Source organism: Vipera berus (genome assembly GCF_964194415.1).
Source record: "Vipera berus genome assembly, chromosome: 5".
NCBI lineage: Eukaryota > Metazoa > Chordata > Lepidosauria > Squamata > Viperidae > Vipera > Vipera berus.
The window spans coordinates 87469748-87489996 of record NC_138207.1 but is presented as its reverse complement, the minus strand read 5'-3'; the positions used below and the strand labels follow the sequence as shown (position 1 = coordinate 87489996).

Here is a 20249-nt window from a genome sequence, read left to right as displayed (position 1 = left end):
CTCTTGGAAACAATTTCTTCCAAGCAGGAACTTTTATTAAGAGTAGGAGATAGCAGGCATAATAGACAGGATCTGAGATTTCCCACCCAACGCAGTAGATTATAGTGTCCCCAAGCAGGACCCCACACCATGGATTGACCGCCCAATGTGGGATAGCCAATCCCCAAGTGTTAAGTCCGTTGTGGGAACCAGGGAGATAACATGGCCCGTCTCCAGTTTGCACAGTGAGGGTCGGAGGCTTCTTCACACCTTTGTCTGGGAGCGTGGACATAAACCAGGCACTGAAGTTATATTCCTTATTCTCCTTTGTTCTTAACTGACAGTTTAAAAGATAAGAGTTCAGAGATAAGCAGGAAACAGGATGCAGACCCAATAAACAAAATAAGGGTTTACACTGTAGTGAAAGGAGAAAGTGAAAGCAATAGCAATAGCCCTGCAGGCACATCCCCCCCTCCCCCTTGGAAACATGGCAAAACCCAGGAGAGGTGGAATGAAGTGAAATAAAATAGGAATGGGTTTTGACGAGGTGGCTCTTGCTTACACTGGAAAGGAGGAGATGAACGACAGATTTAGCATTATATGCAAAACAGGACCCCAGCTAAGTCAAGATGTATTCATTTTATAAAGATACTTACACAAAAACTGTTTCTTCTTTTCCAGTGGTAACTCATGAAAAACTTCCCAAAAAAATTTAATTGTTGGATGTTCTGCCCAATATTCTCCTTTGTATTGAGTGTTCTAAGGACAAAAAAAATCAAAATCATACTATTAAAGAATATTCTCCCTGGGATTTTCTTCCTTCTCCATTGCAAATGGTAGACTACGTTGACCAGATATTGAAGTGCAGGCTAGGACACTGCAAGGGACTGTGCAATATGCATGCTTAAATAAGCCATTTAAAAACTATAGCTATAATCTTCCACTAATTTAAGTGATATTTATCATGGGATGTCTGGGGAAACATGCAAAGGACTGCAGCATACATAAATTTTCATTTTCTAATCCACTATTTGAAAGTTTACCACCAACCATATTATTATTTGGTTTAATAAATAAAGGCTCAATGTCTATAGGTAAAGGTAAAGGTTCCCCCGCACATACGTGCTAGTCGTTTCCAACTCTAGGGGCCAGTGCTCATCTCCGTTTCAAAGCCGAAGAGCCAGCGTTTGTCCGAGGACGTCTCTGTGGTCATGTGGCCGGCATGACTAGACGCCAAAGGCGCACAGAACGCTGTTACCTTCCCACCGTAGTGGTCCCTATTTTTCTACTTGCATTTTTACGTGCTTTCGAACTGCTAGGTTGGCAGAAGCTGGGACGAGTAACAGGCACTCACTCTGTTACGCGGCACTCGGGATTCGACCCGCCAAACTGCCGACCTTCAGATCGACAAGCTCAGCGTCCTAACCCACTGAGCCACCGCATCCCTCTCAATGTCTATAGTGTGGTATTAAATATATTTTTTCTTTTCGTAACAAACGTTCTCTGTTACCAAAGAGGACGAGAAAATAACCTTGGCAAATAGAAGGCTTAATTCATGAACAGCATCTAATTTCTGGCAGACCCCACATACCTTCTCTAGTTCTTTCCAATCATAGTTTGTGTTCCCAATCACCATTGCTTGCAGTTCATTGGGCTCAAACAGCTGAAGAACTTTACCACCACACACTTTGTGAAAGCCTTCATGGAATGCATCATAGAGAGAAGCCACAGATTTATTGAAGATGTAGTCCACATAGGCATCCACAAACTCTTGCCTAAAATCAGATTAAAAGAAAAGCCCTTTAGAAATACTCATTTAGCAATGGCAATTATTCTTTTCTTATAACTCATGAATAACAGATTGAAAGAATCAGGTAGATGGCAGTACGAACATTTCTTCTTCCTTCAACAAAATATTCTATAAAATATTCCAACTATTCAGTCAGGCAAAGGCTTAATTCAGCTAAATCATGGATAGATAAATGTTATGAAAGTGCCGCTTCTCTTCCTGACTCTGGGAACTTCATTTATGCTATACATTAAGCCCAAACATCCTGTATGTCTGACTTAAAGTAGGTTAATTAAACATAGCACTAGCTTCTTTAATGCTTTCATACGTATCACAGATAGAGCACCAAAATTAAGAACAGAAGGAAAACTTGGACCTGTGTTCATTCCCAGTTTCATAAGACAGTTTATGAAACCAGAGAGAGCTATCTGATCATCACTAGTATGTTGGTGACTTGATTCCTTTTAGTTAATTTTGAATTAAAAGTAGAAAGATGAAATGCTAAATGAAGTACACTATTAAAACCTACCTATTCTGTTTGACAACGGGGATATCAGCGCCATTTGGAATTAGCTCTTTAACTTCTGTGGCACCAAAGTTTTCTACCGTAATCTGTTCAGGAGAGAACAAGGTATCTTACTGCTTGCTGCGGAAGATTTCAACATTTTGTAAGGAGCATCATATCAAATCTTCACTAGAGACAGAAACATACAGAATCATGCAATATGGCTATGCACTGTGGGCACAATTATTAGGTAAGTTGTATTTTGGAGGATTATTGAACCATTATGGTGCTCTTGGTCAATCCAAAATGCTAATAAACCTTAAACCTGAATGTTTAAGAGAGTAAAAGTGAGGTTTTGGCTTTCTTAGGAGAATGCCAATGTGTGCACAATTATTGGGCAACTATTAGACTGCAAAATTATCATGCGAGTAAAGGAAAAATGAAAATTTACCCACCCCACTCATTTATTTGCATCTGTTAAAAGTAGGAATAAACAAACAACTCAAAATGTACAAAATAAACATTTCTGACATTTCAAAGAAAAGGATCAGTGACCAATATAGCCACCCTTCTTTTCAATAACAGTCATAAGCCTTCCATTCATGGAGTCTGCGTTTCTTGATCTGTTGACGATCAATGTTTTGTGCAGCAGCAGCCACAGCCTCCCAGACCGTCTTCAGAGAAGTGTACTGTTTTCCTTCACTTGAAATCTCCCATTTAAGAAGGGCCCACAAGTTCTCAATAGGGTTTAAGTCAGGTGAAGAAGGGAGCCATGTCATGAGGCCTTTACTGGGTAGCCATGCATAAAAATCATGCTCTTCTTTGAAAGATGCTGACTTTTTCCTGTACTGCTGCTTGAAGAAAGTTGTCTTCTAAAAATTGGCAGTAGGTTCGAGTGTTATTTATTTAGAGTCCATCTTCAACCTGAAAAGGTCCAACTAGCTCATCTTTATTACTACCAGTCCATACCAGCACCCCACCTCTACCTTGCTGGCATCTGAGTCAAAGTGGAGCTCTGTGCCCATTACTGATCCAGCCACAGGCCTATCCATCTGGTCCATCAAGGGTCACTCTCATCAGTCAATAGAACCTTTGAAAAATCTGTCTTTAGATATTTCTTGGCCCAGTCTTGCCATTTCAACTAATGTGTCTTGTTCAGTGGTGGTTGGGTTTCAGCCTTTCTTACCTTGGCCATGTCTCTGAGCACTGAACACCTTGTACTTCTGTGCACTCCAGGTTAAGTTGCAGTTCTGGAATATGATAGCACTGAAGGACAATGGGTTCCTGGTAGCTTCACATTTGATTCTTCTCAAATCTTTGGCAATGTGCGTCTTTTTTTCTCAAAATGTTTCTTGCAAACCTGTTGACTATTTAGAATAGACTATTTAGAGCTAGGGACCTTGAAGGTCTTTTAATCCAGCCCCCTGCTCAAGCAGGAGAACCTATACCATCTCAGACAGGTGAATGTCTAGTCTCTTTTTAAAAGTCTCCAGTGAAGGAGCGCCCACAATTTCTGGGGGTAAGCTGTTCCATTTGTTGATTGTCCTCATTGTCAGGAAGTTTCTCCTTAATTCCAGGTTGCGTCTCTCTTTGATCAGTTTCCAACCATTGTTTCTCGTCCTGCCCTCTGATGCTTTGGTGAACAACCTGCCCTCCTCTGCCTTGTGGCAGCCCCTCAGATATTGGAATACTGCTATCATGTCTCCCCTATTTCTTCTTGTCTTTAGACTTGCCAAACCCAAGTCCCGTAGTCGTTCTTCGTATGTTTTAGTCTCCAGGCCTTTGATCATCTTAGTTGCTCCTCTGAATTTTTTCCAAATTCTCAACATCTTTTTTGTGATATGGTGACCAAAACTGGCTGCATTTTTCCAGGTGTGGTCTTACTAGGGGTTTTATTAAAGCAGTACTAATATTTCACGTGAACTTGATTCTATACCTCTGTTTATACAACCCAGGATTGTATTAGCTTCTTTGGTTGCTGCTGCACACTGCTGGCTCATTGTCAAGTGATCGTCCACTAGGACTCCAAGGTCCCTTTCACAGTTGCTGTCTTTAAGCCAAGTCTGGCCCAATCTGTACTTGTACCTTTGATTTTTCCTGCCTAGATGTAAAAAATTTGCTTTTCTCCACACTGAAACTCATTTTGTTGCCCACTGTTCAAGTCTGCCAAGATCCCTCTGGATCCTGAGTTCGTCTTCTGGGTTGTTGGCTACTCCACCTGCAAATCTGATGAGTTCTCCTTCAATTCCCTCATCCAAGTTTTGCAACAAAACGTTGGATGGTTCTGTGATCATACCCCAATATCTTAGCAATTTCAAGAGTGCTGCATCCTTCTGAAAGACTTTTTACAATTTTTAACTTTTCAGAGTGAGTTAAATCTCTTTTTTGGCCCATTTTGCCTGAGGAAAAGAAGCTGCCTAATAATTACGTACACCTTGATATAGGGTGTTGATCTCCTTAGGGCACACGCTCCCTCGTTACATAGATATACATTGCCTGAATATGGTTATATCCACTAATCATTCAAGTTTCTACAGCTTGGAGGTGGAAAATATGCATGAAAATGTTGATATGGTCAAAACACTCACTTGCCTAATAATTGTGCACACAATGTATTACTTTTATCCTTCTTATCTGTTCCACTACCTTCTCTATTAGCATCATTATTATGATTATCCTTTCTTATTATGTTTTTATTATATATATTATTATGAATATTATTACTTTGCTGTTTTGACACGTACACTGAGAGCTTTTGCACTAGAGACAAATTCCTTGTGTCTCATCACACTTGATCAATAAAAGTATTCCATTTTTAGATTAATATTCATTCCACTTTGAAATGAACTGACACATGTGCTAACAGATAATGCTTACTGTAAAGTTGAGGCAGAAGGTATCTTCCACATCATCTTCTGGATAATCTAGCAATTGTTGCATACTCCTGGAAAATCAAATATTCTGATCTTTCATTTCAGCAACAGCAGAATTTAGTTAGACTCTACAAACGTGAAAGCTTTTGCTATTCTTCTATCAAAACTGAGAACAAGGAGGTACATCCACAAAACATTGCAATGCAGAATGGAGCCCCCTCAGTTCAATTATCCAGCATTCATTCTTCCTTGAGAATTTTCCACTCTAAGGGTACCTTTTCTGGTCTCCTCCCAACCCTTCATGCTCACCCCCCCCCAAAAATAAATATTTTCTCCTTTTGCAAACTTCAGACAGTTCGTCACAGGTGCATACTGTTTTGACAATTAGATTGAAAAGACTCCATATGTAAATATTTCATTTACAGTACTACAAGGTCACCTACCTATTCTAATTCCAGGCACCATTTAATAGCATGTGCCGGCATTTTTTTCCTAACATTCCAACATATGGCCTAATTTTCCTCAACTATGCAAAAATTCATCTTGACGGCACCATCTTAAGGCAAACCGTGTCACGTTGCCTAATTTTAATTTTGACGGCCTTCGTTCCAAAGTTTTAAAGGATATGTTTTTAAATATGCATAAGTAAAATGTCTCATTTTTAAAATGTTTTTATTTTAATTGAGTTGTACTGCAATTCCAAACTAGGCAAAAGCAATGAAAATGCCTGCCAGACTTTGTATGTTTTCATTCAGCACCTTCTTCTATCTCACAGTCTGTCCTTGACAACAGAGGAGAAAGTGATCTTACTCCTACAAACACCCTCTTTTTCCTTCTAGGCAGGATTTCGGAGAAAATATGAAGCCAGAAAACAGGCTGGTCCAATGGGAAGAAATGATCTCAAATCAAAAATTGATAGCACTGACTTCTTAGAATAGCCACCAAATGCTTCTCATCATCCTATTCATGTTTTTAATCAAGAATATTAAATGGAGATTGATTAAACCACAAGTGTGTGTGTGTGTATTAATAACCTAAGCAGAGCAAAGTAAGCAACATGTCATCTTCTGATTAACGATACTGAACTTCATTCTTTTCACTAATGAAACAAGCCAAAGCACAGATCATTTTAATTTCTGTATCATAATATCAACTACAACTGTGTTCACCTGCCAACATCAGGCATTAACTCTTTGAGGTCTTCCAGGGAAGGTTTCTTATTCAGAAGCTTCTTATATAAAGCCAATGGAAAGTGAAGTTCTACAATAGTAAAATTATAGATTGCTAGTCCGCAAACAACACCAATCAGGTGAAACAAGTCACTGTCTTCAAAGGTCTGTGAACACAAAAAGTAACTCAACAGAAAGCAAAGCAAAATAAGGTTAAGCCACACTGTTCCATGAAGAAATGCAGATTACCGTATATACTTGAGTATAAGCCGACTCGAGTATAAGCCGAGACCCCCAATTTCACCCCCAAAAACTGGAAAAAGTTATTGACTCGAGTATAAGCCGATCCGCCGTTCTGCAAGCCTCTGCCGCCAGCAGAGGCTCGATCCGCCATTTTGCAAGCCTGAATACACAGGAATACCCTGTGTGGCCGCGGCTCTCGGGGAAGCCCTGGCTGTCCGCTTCCTCGCTCCACGCTGCCATTCGGGGCCCGCGCGTTCCCCGGGCAAATCGCGGCGCCCAGCAGGCGAGGAAACACGCCCGCTCCAGTCGCCCCCCCTTCCCTCAGGAGACGCGAAGCAAGTGACCGCCCGGAGCTTACCGAGGACTTGCGCGCGGCCGAGGCTTCGGTGCTTCCAGGATCGCGCGCACCTCCCCAAACCTCCCCAAACGTCGGCAGGTCTCCGTTCCTCCTGCCGACCTTTGGGGAGGTTTGGGCGCCTCCCCAAACCTCCCCAAACCTCGGCAGGTCTCCGTTCCTCCTGCCGACCTTTGGGGAGGTTTGGGCGCCTCCCCAAACCTCGGCAGGTCTCCGTTCCTCCTGCCGACCTTTGGGGAGGTTTGGGCGCCTCCCCAAACCTCTGCAGGTCTCCGTTCCTCCGCGCTGACCTGCCGACCTTTGGGGAGGTTTGGGCGCCTCCCCAAACCTCGGCAGGTCTCCGTTCCTCCTGCCGACCTTTGGGGAGGTTTGGGCGCCTCCCCAAACCTCGGCAGGTCTCCGTTCCTCCTGCCGACCTTTGGGGAGGTTTGGGCGCCTCCCCAAACCTCGGCAGGTCTCCGTTCCTCCGCGCAGACCTGCCGACCTTTGGGGAGGTTTGGGCGCCTCCCCAAACCTCGGCAGGTCTCCGTTCCTCCTGCCGACCTTTGGGGAGGTTTGGGCGCCTCCCCAAACCTCCCCAAACCTCGGCAGGTCTCCGTTCCTCCTGCCGACCTTTGGGGAGGTTTGGGCGCCTCCCCAAACCTCGGCAGGTCTCCGTTCCTCCGCGCAGACCTGCCGACGTTTGGGGAGGCGCCCAAACCTCCCCAAAGGTCGGCAGGAGGAACGGAGACCTGCCGAGGTTTGGGGAGGTTTGGGGAGGCGCCCAAACCTCCCCAAACGTCGGCAGGTCTGCGCGGAGGAACGGAGACCTGCCGAGGTTTGGGGAGGTTTGGGGAGGCGCCCAAACCTCCCCAAACAGGAACGGAGACCTGCCGAGGTTTGGGGAGGTTTGGGGAGGCGCCCAAACCTCCCCAAACGTCGGCAGGTCTGCGCGGAGGAACGGAGACCTGCCGAGGTTTGGGGAGGCGCCCAAACCTCCCCAAACGTCGGCAGGAGGAACGGAGACCTGCCGAGGTTTGGGGAGGTTTGGGGAGGCGCCCAAACCTCCCCAAAGGTCGGCAGGAGGAACGGAGACCTGCCGAGGTTTGGGGAGGCGCCCAAACCTCCCCAAAGGTCGGCAGGAGGAACGGAGACCTGCCGAGGTTTGGGGAGCTTTGGGGAGGCGCCCAAACCTCCCCAAAGGTCGGCAGGAAGAACGGAGACCTGCCGAGGTTTGGGGAGGTTTGGGGAGGCGCCCAAACCTCCCCAAACGTCGGCAGGTCTGCGCGGAGGAACGGAGACCTGCCGAGGTTTGGGGAGGTTTGGGGAGGCGCCCAAACCTCCCCAAAGGTCGGCAGGAGGAACGGAGACCTGCCGAGGTTTGGGGAGGTTTGGGGAGGCGCCCAAACCTCCCCAAAGGTCGGCAGGAGGAACGGAGACCTGCCGAGGTTTGGGGAGGTTTGGGGAGGCGCCCAAACCTCCCCAAAGGTCGGCAGGAAGAACGGAGACCTGCCGAGGTTTGGGGAGGTTTGGGGAGGCGCCCAAACCTCCCCAAACGTCGGCAGGTCTGCGCGGAGGAACGGAGACCTGCCGAGGTTTGGGGAGGTTTGGGGAGGCGCCCAAACCTCCCCAAACGTCGGCAGGTCTGCGCGGAGGAACGGAGACCTGCCGAGGTTTGGGGAGGCGCCCAAACCTCCCCAAAGGTCGGCAGGAGGAACGGAGACCTGCCGAGGTTTGGGGAGGTTTGGGGAGGCGCCCAAACCTCCCCAAAGGTCGGCAGGAGGAACGGAGACCTGCCGAGGTTTGGGGAGGTTTGGGGAGGCGCCCAAACCTCCCCAAAGTTCGGCAGGAAGAACGGAGACCTGCCGAGGTTTGGGGAGGTTTGGGGAGGCGCCCAAACCTCCCCAAACGTCGGCAGGTCTGCGCGGAGGAACGGAGACCTGCCGAGGTTTGGGGAGGTTTGGGGAGGCGCCCAAACCTCCCCAAACAGGAACGGAGACCTGCCGAGGTTTGGGGAGGTTTGGGGAGGCGCCCAAACCTCCCCAAACGTCGGCAGGTCTGCGCGGAGGAACGGAGACCTGCCGAGGTTTGGGGAGGCGCCCAAACCTCCCCAAACGTCGGCAGGAGGAACGGAGACCTGCCGAGGTTTGGGGAGGCGCCCAAACCTCCCCAAAGGTCGGCAGGTCTACGCGGAGGAACGGAGACCTGCCGAGGTTTGGGGAGGTTTGGGGAGGCGCCCAAACCTCCCCAAAGGTCGGCAGGAGGAACGGAGACCTGCCGAGGTTTGGGGAGGCGCCCAAACCTCCCCAAAGGTCGGCAGGAGGAACGGAGACCTGCCGAGGTTTGGGGAGGTTTGGGGAGGCGCCCAAACCTCCCCAAACGTCGGCAGGTCTGCGCGGAGGAACGGAGACCTGCCGAGGTTTGGGGAGGCGCCCAAACCTCCCCAAACGTCGGCAGGTCTCCGTTCCTCCGCGCCCTGCCTGCCTGCTTCTTTCCGCTGCGGAAAGAAGCAGGCAGGCAAGGCGCGGAGGTCCGGAGACCTGCCGACGTTTGGGGAGGTTTGGGGAGGTGCGCGCGCACCTCCCCAAACCTCCCCAAACTTCGGCAGGTCTCCGGATGGCGGTGGCTTGGGAGAGGTGCGCGCGATCCCAGAAGCACCAAAGCCTCGGCCGCGCACAAGTCCTCGGTAAGTTTTTTTGTTGACTGGAGTATAAGCCGAAGTGGAATTTTTCAGCCCAAAAAGTGGGCTGAAAAATTCGGCTTATACTCAAGTATATACGGTATCTAAGTTCTACAAGTAATGTGTGTGTTCAGTAAATGTCAAACCTCAAGTAAAATTTGAACCTTTTAGAAAGCCAAAATGCTGAAATTTATCTTATCTGTTTCAGACTGGTATCTACTTCTCCCTGAAGTAATTTAAAGCAATTTAAAGCTCCCATTGTATCTGGCATCCTTAGAGGTCAACACAACTCTGTACAATTAATCAGTTGTGCTGATAGAGTCTTGCAACTTCCCTCCGTCCAGTGCGCTCCCACAGATAGGGCCTCCTCAGGGTGCCTCCGATCAAAGAATGTCGATTGGTGGCCCCCAGGGGGAGGGCCTTCTCTGTGGGCGCGCCAGACCTGTGGAACCGCTTGCCGGTCGAGCTCCGGATGGCCCCCGACCTTCGCTCCTTCCGGCGGGATCTAAAAACTTATTTATTTGAGCAATTGGGCCTGGTTTGATGGGTTAGGGGTTGGGGTTTTAACATGGTTTTTTAATTACTGTATATATTGGGCATAATATTTAATTGTTTTTTAACTTTTGTACTTCGTTTTTGATATTTATTGCCCTGTACACCGCCCTGAGTCCTTCGGGAGAAGGGCGGTATAAAATTTTAATAAATAAATAAATATATATGCTGTAATATTTTGGCCATCACCCCTAATGTTACTGTAACCAGAACTGAGGAACCACTTGGGCTCTGAAATTACTGCTCACATTTTAGACATTTTCTGAAGCAGGGCAGATGGTGATTGCTAAAAGGACCTTTTCCGCATGGCCCTTCCATTGCAAAATTATTCTTCTAGAAGCTCATCTGGTACCAATTTTTATTCTTTAACTATCTGCTTTTTTTTTTTAAAAAAAAGGTCTATTTATTCCACAATTGTTGTAATGAGCAAATTACATTGCTGATGCTATTGCTTTTCATATAACGCCATTAACTGTATATTAATTTTAATGTTGCAAATGGAAAAACAGCACGTTTTCCTAGAATAAAGCAAATCACAGCTTAGAAGTCCCATGGGATTAAAATAAATAAATAAATAAACATCTAAGTACAAATCATAGATCCTGCTCCCCCACTCATTTGCAAATGCTCTTCTCCCCAACAAGTGACAAATATTAGACCTCAGCCAGAAAGCACACAATCAGATATAGCTGCCAACCCTAGAAATGTAGGAAGGTAACCCATCCAAGATGAAGCACAAAGCCCGATACAGAAATCCCATCAGGAAGCATAAGACAATAATTAATGTGCACTGGTTTAATTAGAATAAAGTCTTTTTTTAACCACACTTAGGATCAGTTTGCAAGGCAAACCAAAATCTATTCGCTGCCATCACACTAGCAAAAATACCCTCATCATACAGACTACATACCTTATCTGAGAACCAGATCAGTCTCGAATCTTCATTATATCTAAACATTCCATACTTGGGATCTAACAGTTCTCTCATAATAAGTAGGAAAAACTCTTTGCGGACTCCACCTGCATCAACAGCTTCCTCACCTACAAAAATAACCTAACATTGGCAATGAAGTTAGCGTACTATGTTATAATTGTTACATTCAAATACAGATTTGTTGCATGGATAACGGGATATATATTTTTTTTAAAAAAGCAAATTTGTCACGGATCTCACATTGCTCTTAATTTTTGATATTCAAATACATTAATGAAGCTCCAGTTTTTTAAAAAAATAAATAACAGTGATAGTATTTCTGAATGGCTGGGACTACTGAAATCCTTTATGGGCCAGCTGTTTTTCTGCTCAAGATGTTGGCATCCCAAAATGAGCATTTCCAAGATGAACCTTTAGAAGGGAAAGAGCAGAGGAGGGAGAATCACAATTGTTAAGCTGATGTGTGGCTCAAGAATTTAAAATATGCCAACATAACATACCTTGAGAGGTTTCTTGTAATCTAGATTTTTTGTTTTCCTTAGAACTTCCATGGCATCCCCCACAATATTTTCTCTGCGCACAATTAAGATCAGACATGGATTGACAGATTCAAATACTGGGAGAAAAATAGATGAGAAATTCTGTCTGTGAGCCTGGTCAACAGCCATCTGGGAAAAACCAAGTAAAATCCTTAGGAGAAGCAGGGATAGTAGTGCACATGGGACAAAGACAAGAGTTTACGTTTAAGAAAATTCATACTATGTTAGTAAAATTGTATTAATGGTGATTTCCAGTATTTGCCCCTTAGAGCAAAGTTTTTCTCCATCTTCTGCCCCAGATGAACAAGCCCATTGTTCCTAACCAAGAAATTTCTTGCTGCCTAAAGCTTGCTCTGACCTCATCAGTGCTCAACAATAAGGATGATGTTGTTTCAAGGGTTGTTTGGCAACTGCAGTGACAGGAATGCAGCATGTTCAGACAGAGGTCTTCAAACCTGGCCCTTTTAGGACTTGTGGACTTCAACTCCCAGAATTCCTGGCTGAGGAATTCTGGGAGTTGAAGTCCACAAGTCATAAAAGGGACAAGTTTGAAGACCCCTGATGTAAGAGAACCCAGCCACAAGCCACAAGCCCAAGGACTTAAATCTCCATCAATGTGACACCCATTTTTTTTAAATTAAACTGCAACGTTCAGTGTGATTAAAGGAACACTGTGAGAAAAAACTATACTGGCTGCATTTCATTAACTTATGTTTTATAAATTTAAACTGCACTATATATTGAGGGTGTTTCAGTACATTGTATGTTTCTCCAAGCTGGTGGCATGAAGGCAACGACATTGACTTACAAAATACTCTGTGGTTGAAGACCCTGATTGAACAGAACAGCTTGAGAATGTTTGGAATTGTCCTGGTACCCTGGTATACACCTTTTATATCTTATTAAAAAAAATTACATGGAAACTCAAGTGATTCAAGCCATGATCGGCAATGGAGCTCAGTGTTAGGGGGGCCTATCTAATGGCAATTATAAGATATTATGATTGGAATGCAAAATGGCAAATGGCATAAATTAATGACGGAAGGAATGAAGGAATGAAACAATTAAAATGAAATGAATAAAATACCTATGTATTTGTAAAACCTAAGATAAACTAGCAAACTAAAACTAAGAGAAAGGGGAAGAATATAAAAGATCTCAATGAAGGTGGACTGTTCTTGTGGCATTCATCTGATAAATCTATATAGAATATAAGTGAATGGATATAACTGTGAATGGTTTAAAATGTATAACAGAAGGTACAAACTGGTGTCATTTAAGCTGCTAGGAGTACATAAAAATCCAGGAATTTATATGTGAGTGGACGGTAAATGGTGATAATGAAGAACAAGATCAGATGACTTGTGTGTCTGTGTGAGTGGCCGGGGGGGGGGGAATTAGCCAGAGTTGGTTCTAGTTGATGCTGATGGGGTTAGGTGGTAGGGATTTAGCCCACAGTCCCTTCTCTACAGTGTCCCTTTGGGCGTAACAGTCTATTTAACATCAACATGAAGCGTTGATATCTAGCTTTGCATTTCCTCTCCAGACTGACCAAGTGATATTTTGGAGATTCTGTCTCAATGTCTAGAGGTCATGGAGGGCTTCATGGGGAGAATAGGTATCAGTTCAATCCTGGCAAAACTGAGTGGCCGTGAATTTTAGGATTCTCTGGGTCTAAGAGTTTTCCATCCAAGGAACGGAATTAGTGTACAACTTGTGATCCTCCTAGACTCAAACAGCAGATGGTAGTCAAAATCAGGAAGGCTTTTGCACACCTTTGTGCATCAGCTATGCCCCTTTCTGGACTGGGAAGCATTGCTTTCAGTCACTCATACCTTAGTCACCTCCTGAAAGGATTACTTCAACATAATCTACATGCTTACAGTGATATTAGGAAGTGTTGCTGGGAATCTGAACAAGCTACAGTTTTAATGCAGGTGATCCATGTGGGTAACTAAGAACGTTAATGATTTGAAGTGTATGAGATTGTGCATAGCAATTAAGTGATTTAAGCTGAAAATTAATGTATCAAAGATCGAGATCATTGTGTTGGACAGGAAAATGAACTGAACAACTAGTTACATATAAAGGGCAAACTAGAACATATGAATGCTGATAAAAAAATACAGTGGATAGTACGTAATCTGCGGTAAGGAAGGAATGACTGTCAAACACATAAAAGTAAGTGGAATGCAGCAGAAATTGATTTTTTAAGGAACAAAAAAAGATGGGAAAAGTTTATACAAAAAGGCAGTGTAAAAGCAGTTTACAGATTCTGTAGAAATAAAGATATTGCAAGGATGGAAAGTGCCAGTATAAACTAAAGTTATCAATATTTCTCCCCCCCATCTCTTGCCTTAAATTTCTTTGGCTTATAATTTCTTACTTTTTTTGGTACAATGTTCCTTATCCCAGAAAGGGAATGACGTGCTGGTATGCATTTACTTATGTCAACTGAATTAAGTAATATTCAGCTCTGATTCTGACTATACTAATATTCTCTTCCCATTCTTGAAGGTGATGGCTAGAGCAGCCACTCAAGGCCAAGCACCACCCTCAGCGAAAACCAGTGCCCAGAGTTTCCCTTTTATAAGAAATAAATAAATTAAATAAAATAAATTATAAAGCATCTTTCAAATAATGAAGATGCAGGAAAAGTTACATTCTGTAAAGGGAAAGCACACACTCTTTAGTTAAATCAAGGAATAATCATACTTGCTCCACACATCATTTTAAAAATAGTAAAGCCATATTAATATACCTGCATCTGCAGGACTGCATCTGTTTGCAAGAGTGTTGTCTTTGCCTGAGCGTCAAATACAAAAGGATAGGTGCAAATTGTAACTGGTCCATCTGACACCTAAAAAAAAGGGTGGGGGGAGAATTACTTGAAAAAAAAATCTGAAAAAACAGTGCTTAATTTATGAAATAAAGGTTGGCTACAAGAAGAAGCTAAGTTTAAACATGTAAGTCAATAGCTGCAGTTGAGCAATCTTTATTATCGATATATTAATTATATGCAGTTTCTTCTTTGATAATCCAGATCTGATCAGATAATTTCCACATGGGTATTATCGGTAATCTCAAGGTCTATGAACAGAGTCAAGAAATTAATTTTATTGTGTCTGGTTCTAAACTGTTACTCTAATTATTAACCACTTACCTCATTTAATCCATGGCCGATATCCTAGTCACAACAATGCACAAAAGGCAGCAGTAATTAAGAAGAAAAGGTACAGTTAGTTTGGGCATGTGAGTTTCCACTTACAATGCCAAACCTCAAGAAGTAAGTACTTCTGGTCTATTTGTTCTATGCTTACAGGGAATGGAGCTGATGAGCCAACAATGAGCAAAGACTAAGATAAGCATTATCACCTCCATGCCATCCCACCCCCAAGTACTGTACATCACTATGCCACTTCCCAAGGACAACAGGATTGCTGTCCTTGTGAGATTGCTATGCTGGAGTGTCCTTTTATCTTTCTTGGGTTTCTTGTCCTTTGATCTTTCTTGGGTTTCTTCTTTATGGGTCTTTGGCCACTCTGGGAATACTAAAATTCTAGTGTTTTCTCTTCTGAAAGTGCTGAGCATGCAGAAAACCATTAAATGAAAGGATGAGGCAGAGACAGGAAGGCATGTTCTAATGAGATTGTGTCAACCAATAAACCAGTTTGCTGCCGAAGAATAAGGATCTCCAGCTTTAAAGTATCAGCCACTTAGAACATTTATTCCCAATATTCTCTCCAATCACTTGGACAAAATAACACTCTTAACGGGAAGATTAAACTCAGTTTTCCATTTCTTGAGTTATTAACAGCAAAAGGATATTTCTCAATCAATATTTCTATTCCATTTAATTTAAAATTGCCTCTTGGCTACTCTCCAAAGCAATTCCAAAAATATTTCAGATTTGAAATACAAAGAAAAAAAAGAAAGAGGAATTTCTGATCTAAAAATACTACCATACATAGTGGGATGGCAGTGATGATTTCAGAGCCTGCTTTTGCTGAGCTGAAGAAGTGGAGAAACAACAGATGCCACTGCCTCACTGACACTGCGAAGTCAAACAAGGATAGCCTACGTATCTGAGTAGATCATGGAGAAACTTGAGGGCAGAAAGGCTTATTAGCCAGATCCTAGCATTTTGATTAAAGTTATTTAATGAAAGTTAAAGTTATTTGCAGTTCTAAAATATTTACTTTGAAGCTCAGATTTAGTACAACTTTCAGTATAATCTAAGAGACCGTGTTCTGACCTTGGATATTATCTCAATTAGTGCTTGACAGCTCAAACAAGAAATATACCAGAAACTTGAGATAAACATTTCTGAGCAAGAGACACTCACAATCCAGGTAATCTATCACATTTCCAACCGAGATATATCACTCCCCCCCCACCACACACACACATATTATAAACAGTATAAAAGTACTTTCATATTCAGGTTTGTACTTGACATTTTTTAAATACAAAATGCATGTAACACTAATTAATACCTGTTAAGTTTTCCTAATGGACCAGCGAGATGGATTTTCTTAATACAGAAAACAAAGTTAGATATGAAATGTGAAGATAAGGAAGTGCCCCAACAAAATTTGTTTGTTAGCCTGACATTATGGTAGCCGGGGTTTTTTTTGTTTTTTTGTTTTTAAAGCTACATGCCATTTTCTCCTTCCCCGCCCAAGGTAGAAGGGGGAAGGGGAATGTTCTTTACCATTTTTCTACAGATGCTTGCAGGAGATTCTTTTCTCTGTTCAGAAAGCTCAGTATCAACAAAATCAGAATTTCACTAGTAATCAAATGGAAAATTATCATGAAATTCCAGGAAAGCAGAAACGTGTAAGAAGAGCAACCTAGAACAGGGGTGTTGAACACAATTTCATTGAGGGCCGCATCAGCATTATGGTTGCCAGATGGATGTGGCTGGGTGATTATAACCAGGTTGCCACTACTAGGTGGCCATGGCTGGCTTGACACGGCCAGCTCGACGTGGCCGGCTTGATGCCGCTCACTTGGAGTGGCTGACTCGGTGTGGCCAGGTGGGCGTGGCTGGGTAGGTGAAGCCGGCTCAGCTCCACTAACTCAGGATGCCTGGGTCGCCACAGAACAAGTCACACTGGCTAACTTGACAAGGGGACAACTCGGTGCCCCACCAAATTGCCTCCCCAAACTGTCGGCAGTCACATAGACACCACATTCCAAGTTTGGGGACTTATATCCACAGAGGAAGAAGAGGCCCGTCTCCCCAAGCTCAGTTATGATTGGCAGCTTTTATGTGGATAGAAGTCTCCAAGCTTGGCCTGGAGTATGAGTGCGTGCAGCACCCCAAAGTTCTTGGCTGAATTACAAAGATCTCTGGAGAGAAGAAGGGGTGGCGGGGAGCTGCGTTAAGAAAGCCTACCCTAACAAGCCCATATCCTTTTCGAGAAGGGCCCACGTCCCTCGTGCAGGACCGGGGAACGCTGCTCCCCGGCCTCCTCTTCATGTTCTCCAGAGATCTGTCAAGGCAAAGTTTGATTCTGTGCTTCCATGCGCAGCAGCGTCGCCCTCTGCCTCCTTCTTTGCCCAGAGGGGACAACAGACAGGGAAACGCCAACGCTCAAGTTGTCTAGGACTGGGAGAAGAACGTTTCCATGCATGTACGCACACCCCATTCCACATTTGGTGACTTTCATCCACATCGGAGCTGGCAAGCTGTCAATCATGCCTGGGCTTGGGGAGAAGGACCTTTCCTTCCTCTCTGGATAAAATTCCCCAAATTTGGAATGGGGTGTGTGTGTGTGTGTGTGTGCACACGCGCGTGCGTGCATGCACACACGGGCGCTTGGCTGCCAGTAGTTTGGGGAGGCGAGGAACTTGTGGGGCACCAAGTTGTCCCCATGTTGAGTTGGATGGTGCAACATGTTCTGTGCAGATCAAGCTGTCCTGGGGCTGGACTGGCTGCTTCTACCTGGCCACGCCTACCCAGCCATGCCCACCTGGCCGGTCTGAATCATCACAGACCCATGCCAGCTCCAGGCATTGGAGAGGCTCCCACTGCACGCCCCCTGCTAGCGCTGCTGCCACTGCTGCTGCCACACCCAAAGAAGTGAAGAGGTAACTACTCAAGCACCTCCTCCTCCTAGCCTGCTTGCGGGCCAGATCTAAAGAAATCAGGGGCTGGATCTGGCCCACGGGCCTTGATGTTTGACATGTCTGTCCTAGAAGAATGCAAACTATTCCTGTGCTGCTGCTGCTATTTTTCCTAATCACAGCTTAATTCAAGGACATCTTTCACTTTTTAAACCCAGAATAAAAGGGGTTTTAAAAATTTACTTAATTGGCTATTATCTTCTGCAATGCAGCTCAAACACTTTAAATAGCTCAAAGGGGGGGTGTCACTGAATACAATCTTACTTTGCAATTGCAAGTGACTGAACAAGTTCAAGTTCTGCATCTTATCCTTCTCACTGCAGTTTATGTCACTTCCTTTACTATTCTGCCTAAACTATTCTGCCTACTTGACACAGACAGTTCCTGTTTAATGACCACTTATTCTGCTTGAAATTAGACGGCACTGAAGAAAGGAGACATCAAACCAGTCTCATAGTTGCGGCTGTTGCAACATCCTCATAATCACGATTGTGATTTAGGCGCTGGGCAAGCAGCTCCCAATTACAACATTGCAGCATCCCTTGGTTGCCATTTGCCACCTTCATTGACAGATTCCAACAGGCAAAATCAATGGGGAAGCGAGCAGAAGATTACAAATGGTGCTCACGGGACATTACGACTGTGTGCAATTTGCTTTAACAATGGCAACGGCAACTGCTAGAACTCCTGTCTTAAGTTGGCACAGTAACATGACATTGTGCTTCACTACCATGTTGTTTATTTAATGGCACAGTTCCCAGTCCCAATTATCACAGGCAGCAAGCATATCCTGTAGCTATTTTAAAAGCATATATCAGCTTCTCCAATGCTGATAAAGACATATAAACATATGACATATAGACATTATGTCAGGTAAGAAAAGTAACAGAAAAACTGAGAACCATTCTAAATAGCTTTATCCCGACATAAATCTATTTTAGACATATTTTGTCAGAGGAAAAATCCCTACTAGAAAACACAGCCAGAAAATGACACATATTTCTCACCAGAGCCTAATTTTGTATGGGCAAAATCATGCAGCGTGCTCACTAATGGTTGGAAATAATAAAAATGAAGAACCACACTATCTACAATTCACGGTCATGTGACATACTTTAAAGATACACTGGGAGCAAAAATTAAGACATTTACCATTCCGTATGCCTGCTGCTGGATCCAGCTGAAGTAGTCATTTCTTATATCAATCAAATCCTGTATTTCATGTATGTAGAATTTATCATACTGTATTATCTGTCCGCCTCTTTCATTCACCTAAGTTTAAAAAACACAAGAGAACCTGTCACTACAAGTATTTCATATTTCCCTTCTAAACTACCTGAAATGTACATTTCTAGATGAAATGTTAGCTATCTTTATAAATAAGAACAGAAAAGCTAGAACATATTCATTTTCATATATAAACAATGTCCCTTTTCCATGGTATAACAATATAAAATTACTTCTGACTAATAAAATGACTGAGAATTTAACTGTTGCTAATTTTCTGTATGCAGTTACAGCAAAATATCACAGTAATTTTTAGAACTTTATTATCACCAGAAGCCATACCACATAATAATGATTGCTGTACAGCACTTTGAATACTTTTATCTATCTCAATAACAGACAACCTCTGCTATTCATTCTTAATAGAATTTTGGAGATCTATTTAAACCAGTGTTTTTCAACCTTTTTTGGGCAAAGGCACACTTGTTTCATGAAAAAAATCACGAGGCACTCCACCGTTTTCCGCACCGTTGGGCCTCCCCACGGTCGCTACACGAACGGTCGTAAGTTGAGGATGGCCTGTGTTCTCAAGGGGTTGGACTAGATGACCTCCAAGGTCCCTTCCAACATATTATTATTATTATTATTATTATTATTATTATTAATATTATTATTATTATTATTAGCCTCTTTATTTTATTTTATTTTGGGGCTTTTGTTTGTTTGTTTTTGCTGTGAAGGAAAAGGAAAGCTTGCATTTCTTTTTAATTTATCTTTCTGTATTTTCTTTTTTCTCTTCTTTTCTTTCTTCCTTCCTTCCTTCCCTCTCTTCCCTCCCTCTCTTTTCTTTCTTTATCTTCCTTCCTTCCTTTCTCTCTCCCACTTTCTTTCCCTCCCTCTCTCAATTTCTTGCTTTCTACTTGTTGTGGAAATTGGAAGCTACTTGCATTTCTTTTTAATTTTTCCTTCTGCATTTTTCTCCTTCATTTATTTTTCTTTCTCTTTCTTTCTTTCTTTCTTTTCTCTTTCTTTCTTTCTCTTTCTTTTCTTTCTTTCTTTCTTTCTATCTTTCTTCCTTTCTTTCCTGCCTTTCTCTCTCCCACTTTCTTTCCCTCCCTCTCCCGGTGCCCAGCCGAGGCCGTGCAACAGGCAACAGCCTCCTCAGGGCTCAGCCAGCCAGAACTCACCCTCCCGTCTAGCTCAGCCCGTTCGGTAAAAATGCCGAACGGGCTCAGAAGGCGTTCCCAGGCACTCCGCCGCAGGCCCCAGGCGCCCCGTCGCTCGGAACGGCCC

General features: G+C 43.6%; 2 protein-coding genes across 4 annotated transcripts in view; one reads left to right on the top strand and one right to left on the bottom strand.

Annotated features, from left to right (window-relative positions):
• Positions 1-6023, top strand: part of SIRT1 (sirtuin 1) — a 36320-nt gene extending 30297 nt beyond the window's left edge. The window contains exon 9 of the mRNA XM_081328231.1: positions 5986-6023. Coding sequence (XP_081184357.1) covers positions 5986-6008 — 23 coding nt within the window. The 3' untranslated portion in view covers positions 6009-6023. The remainder of the gene's footprint in view (positions 1-5985) is intronic.
• Positions 1-20249, bottom strand: part of HERC4 (HECT and RLD domain containing E3 ubiquitin protein ligase 4) — a 53102-nt gene that overhangs the window by 3408 nt on the left and 29445 nt on the right. For all 3 annotated transcript variants that reach the window (XM_081328226.1, XM_081328227.1, XM_081328225.1), the window contains 9 exons: positions 18882-19001; positions 14359-14457; positions 11559-11726; positions 11035-11178; positions 6316-6482; positions 5151-5217; positions 2298-2380; positions 1571-1754; positions 636-738 (listed from right to left, as the gene is read on the bottom strand). In XM_081328226.1, the coding sequence (XP_081184352.1) occupies positions 636-738; positions 1571-1754; positions 2298-2380; positions 5151-5217; positions 6316-6482; positions 11035-11178; positions 11559-11726; positions 14359-14457; positions 18882-19001 (1135 nt within the window). The remainder of the gene's footprint in view (positions 1-635; positions 739-1570; positions 1755-2297; positions 2381-5150; positions 5218-6315; positions 6483-11034; positions 11179-11558; positions 11727-14358; positions 14458-18881; positions 19002-20249) is intronic.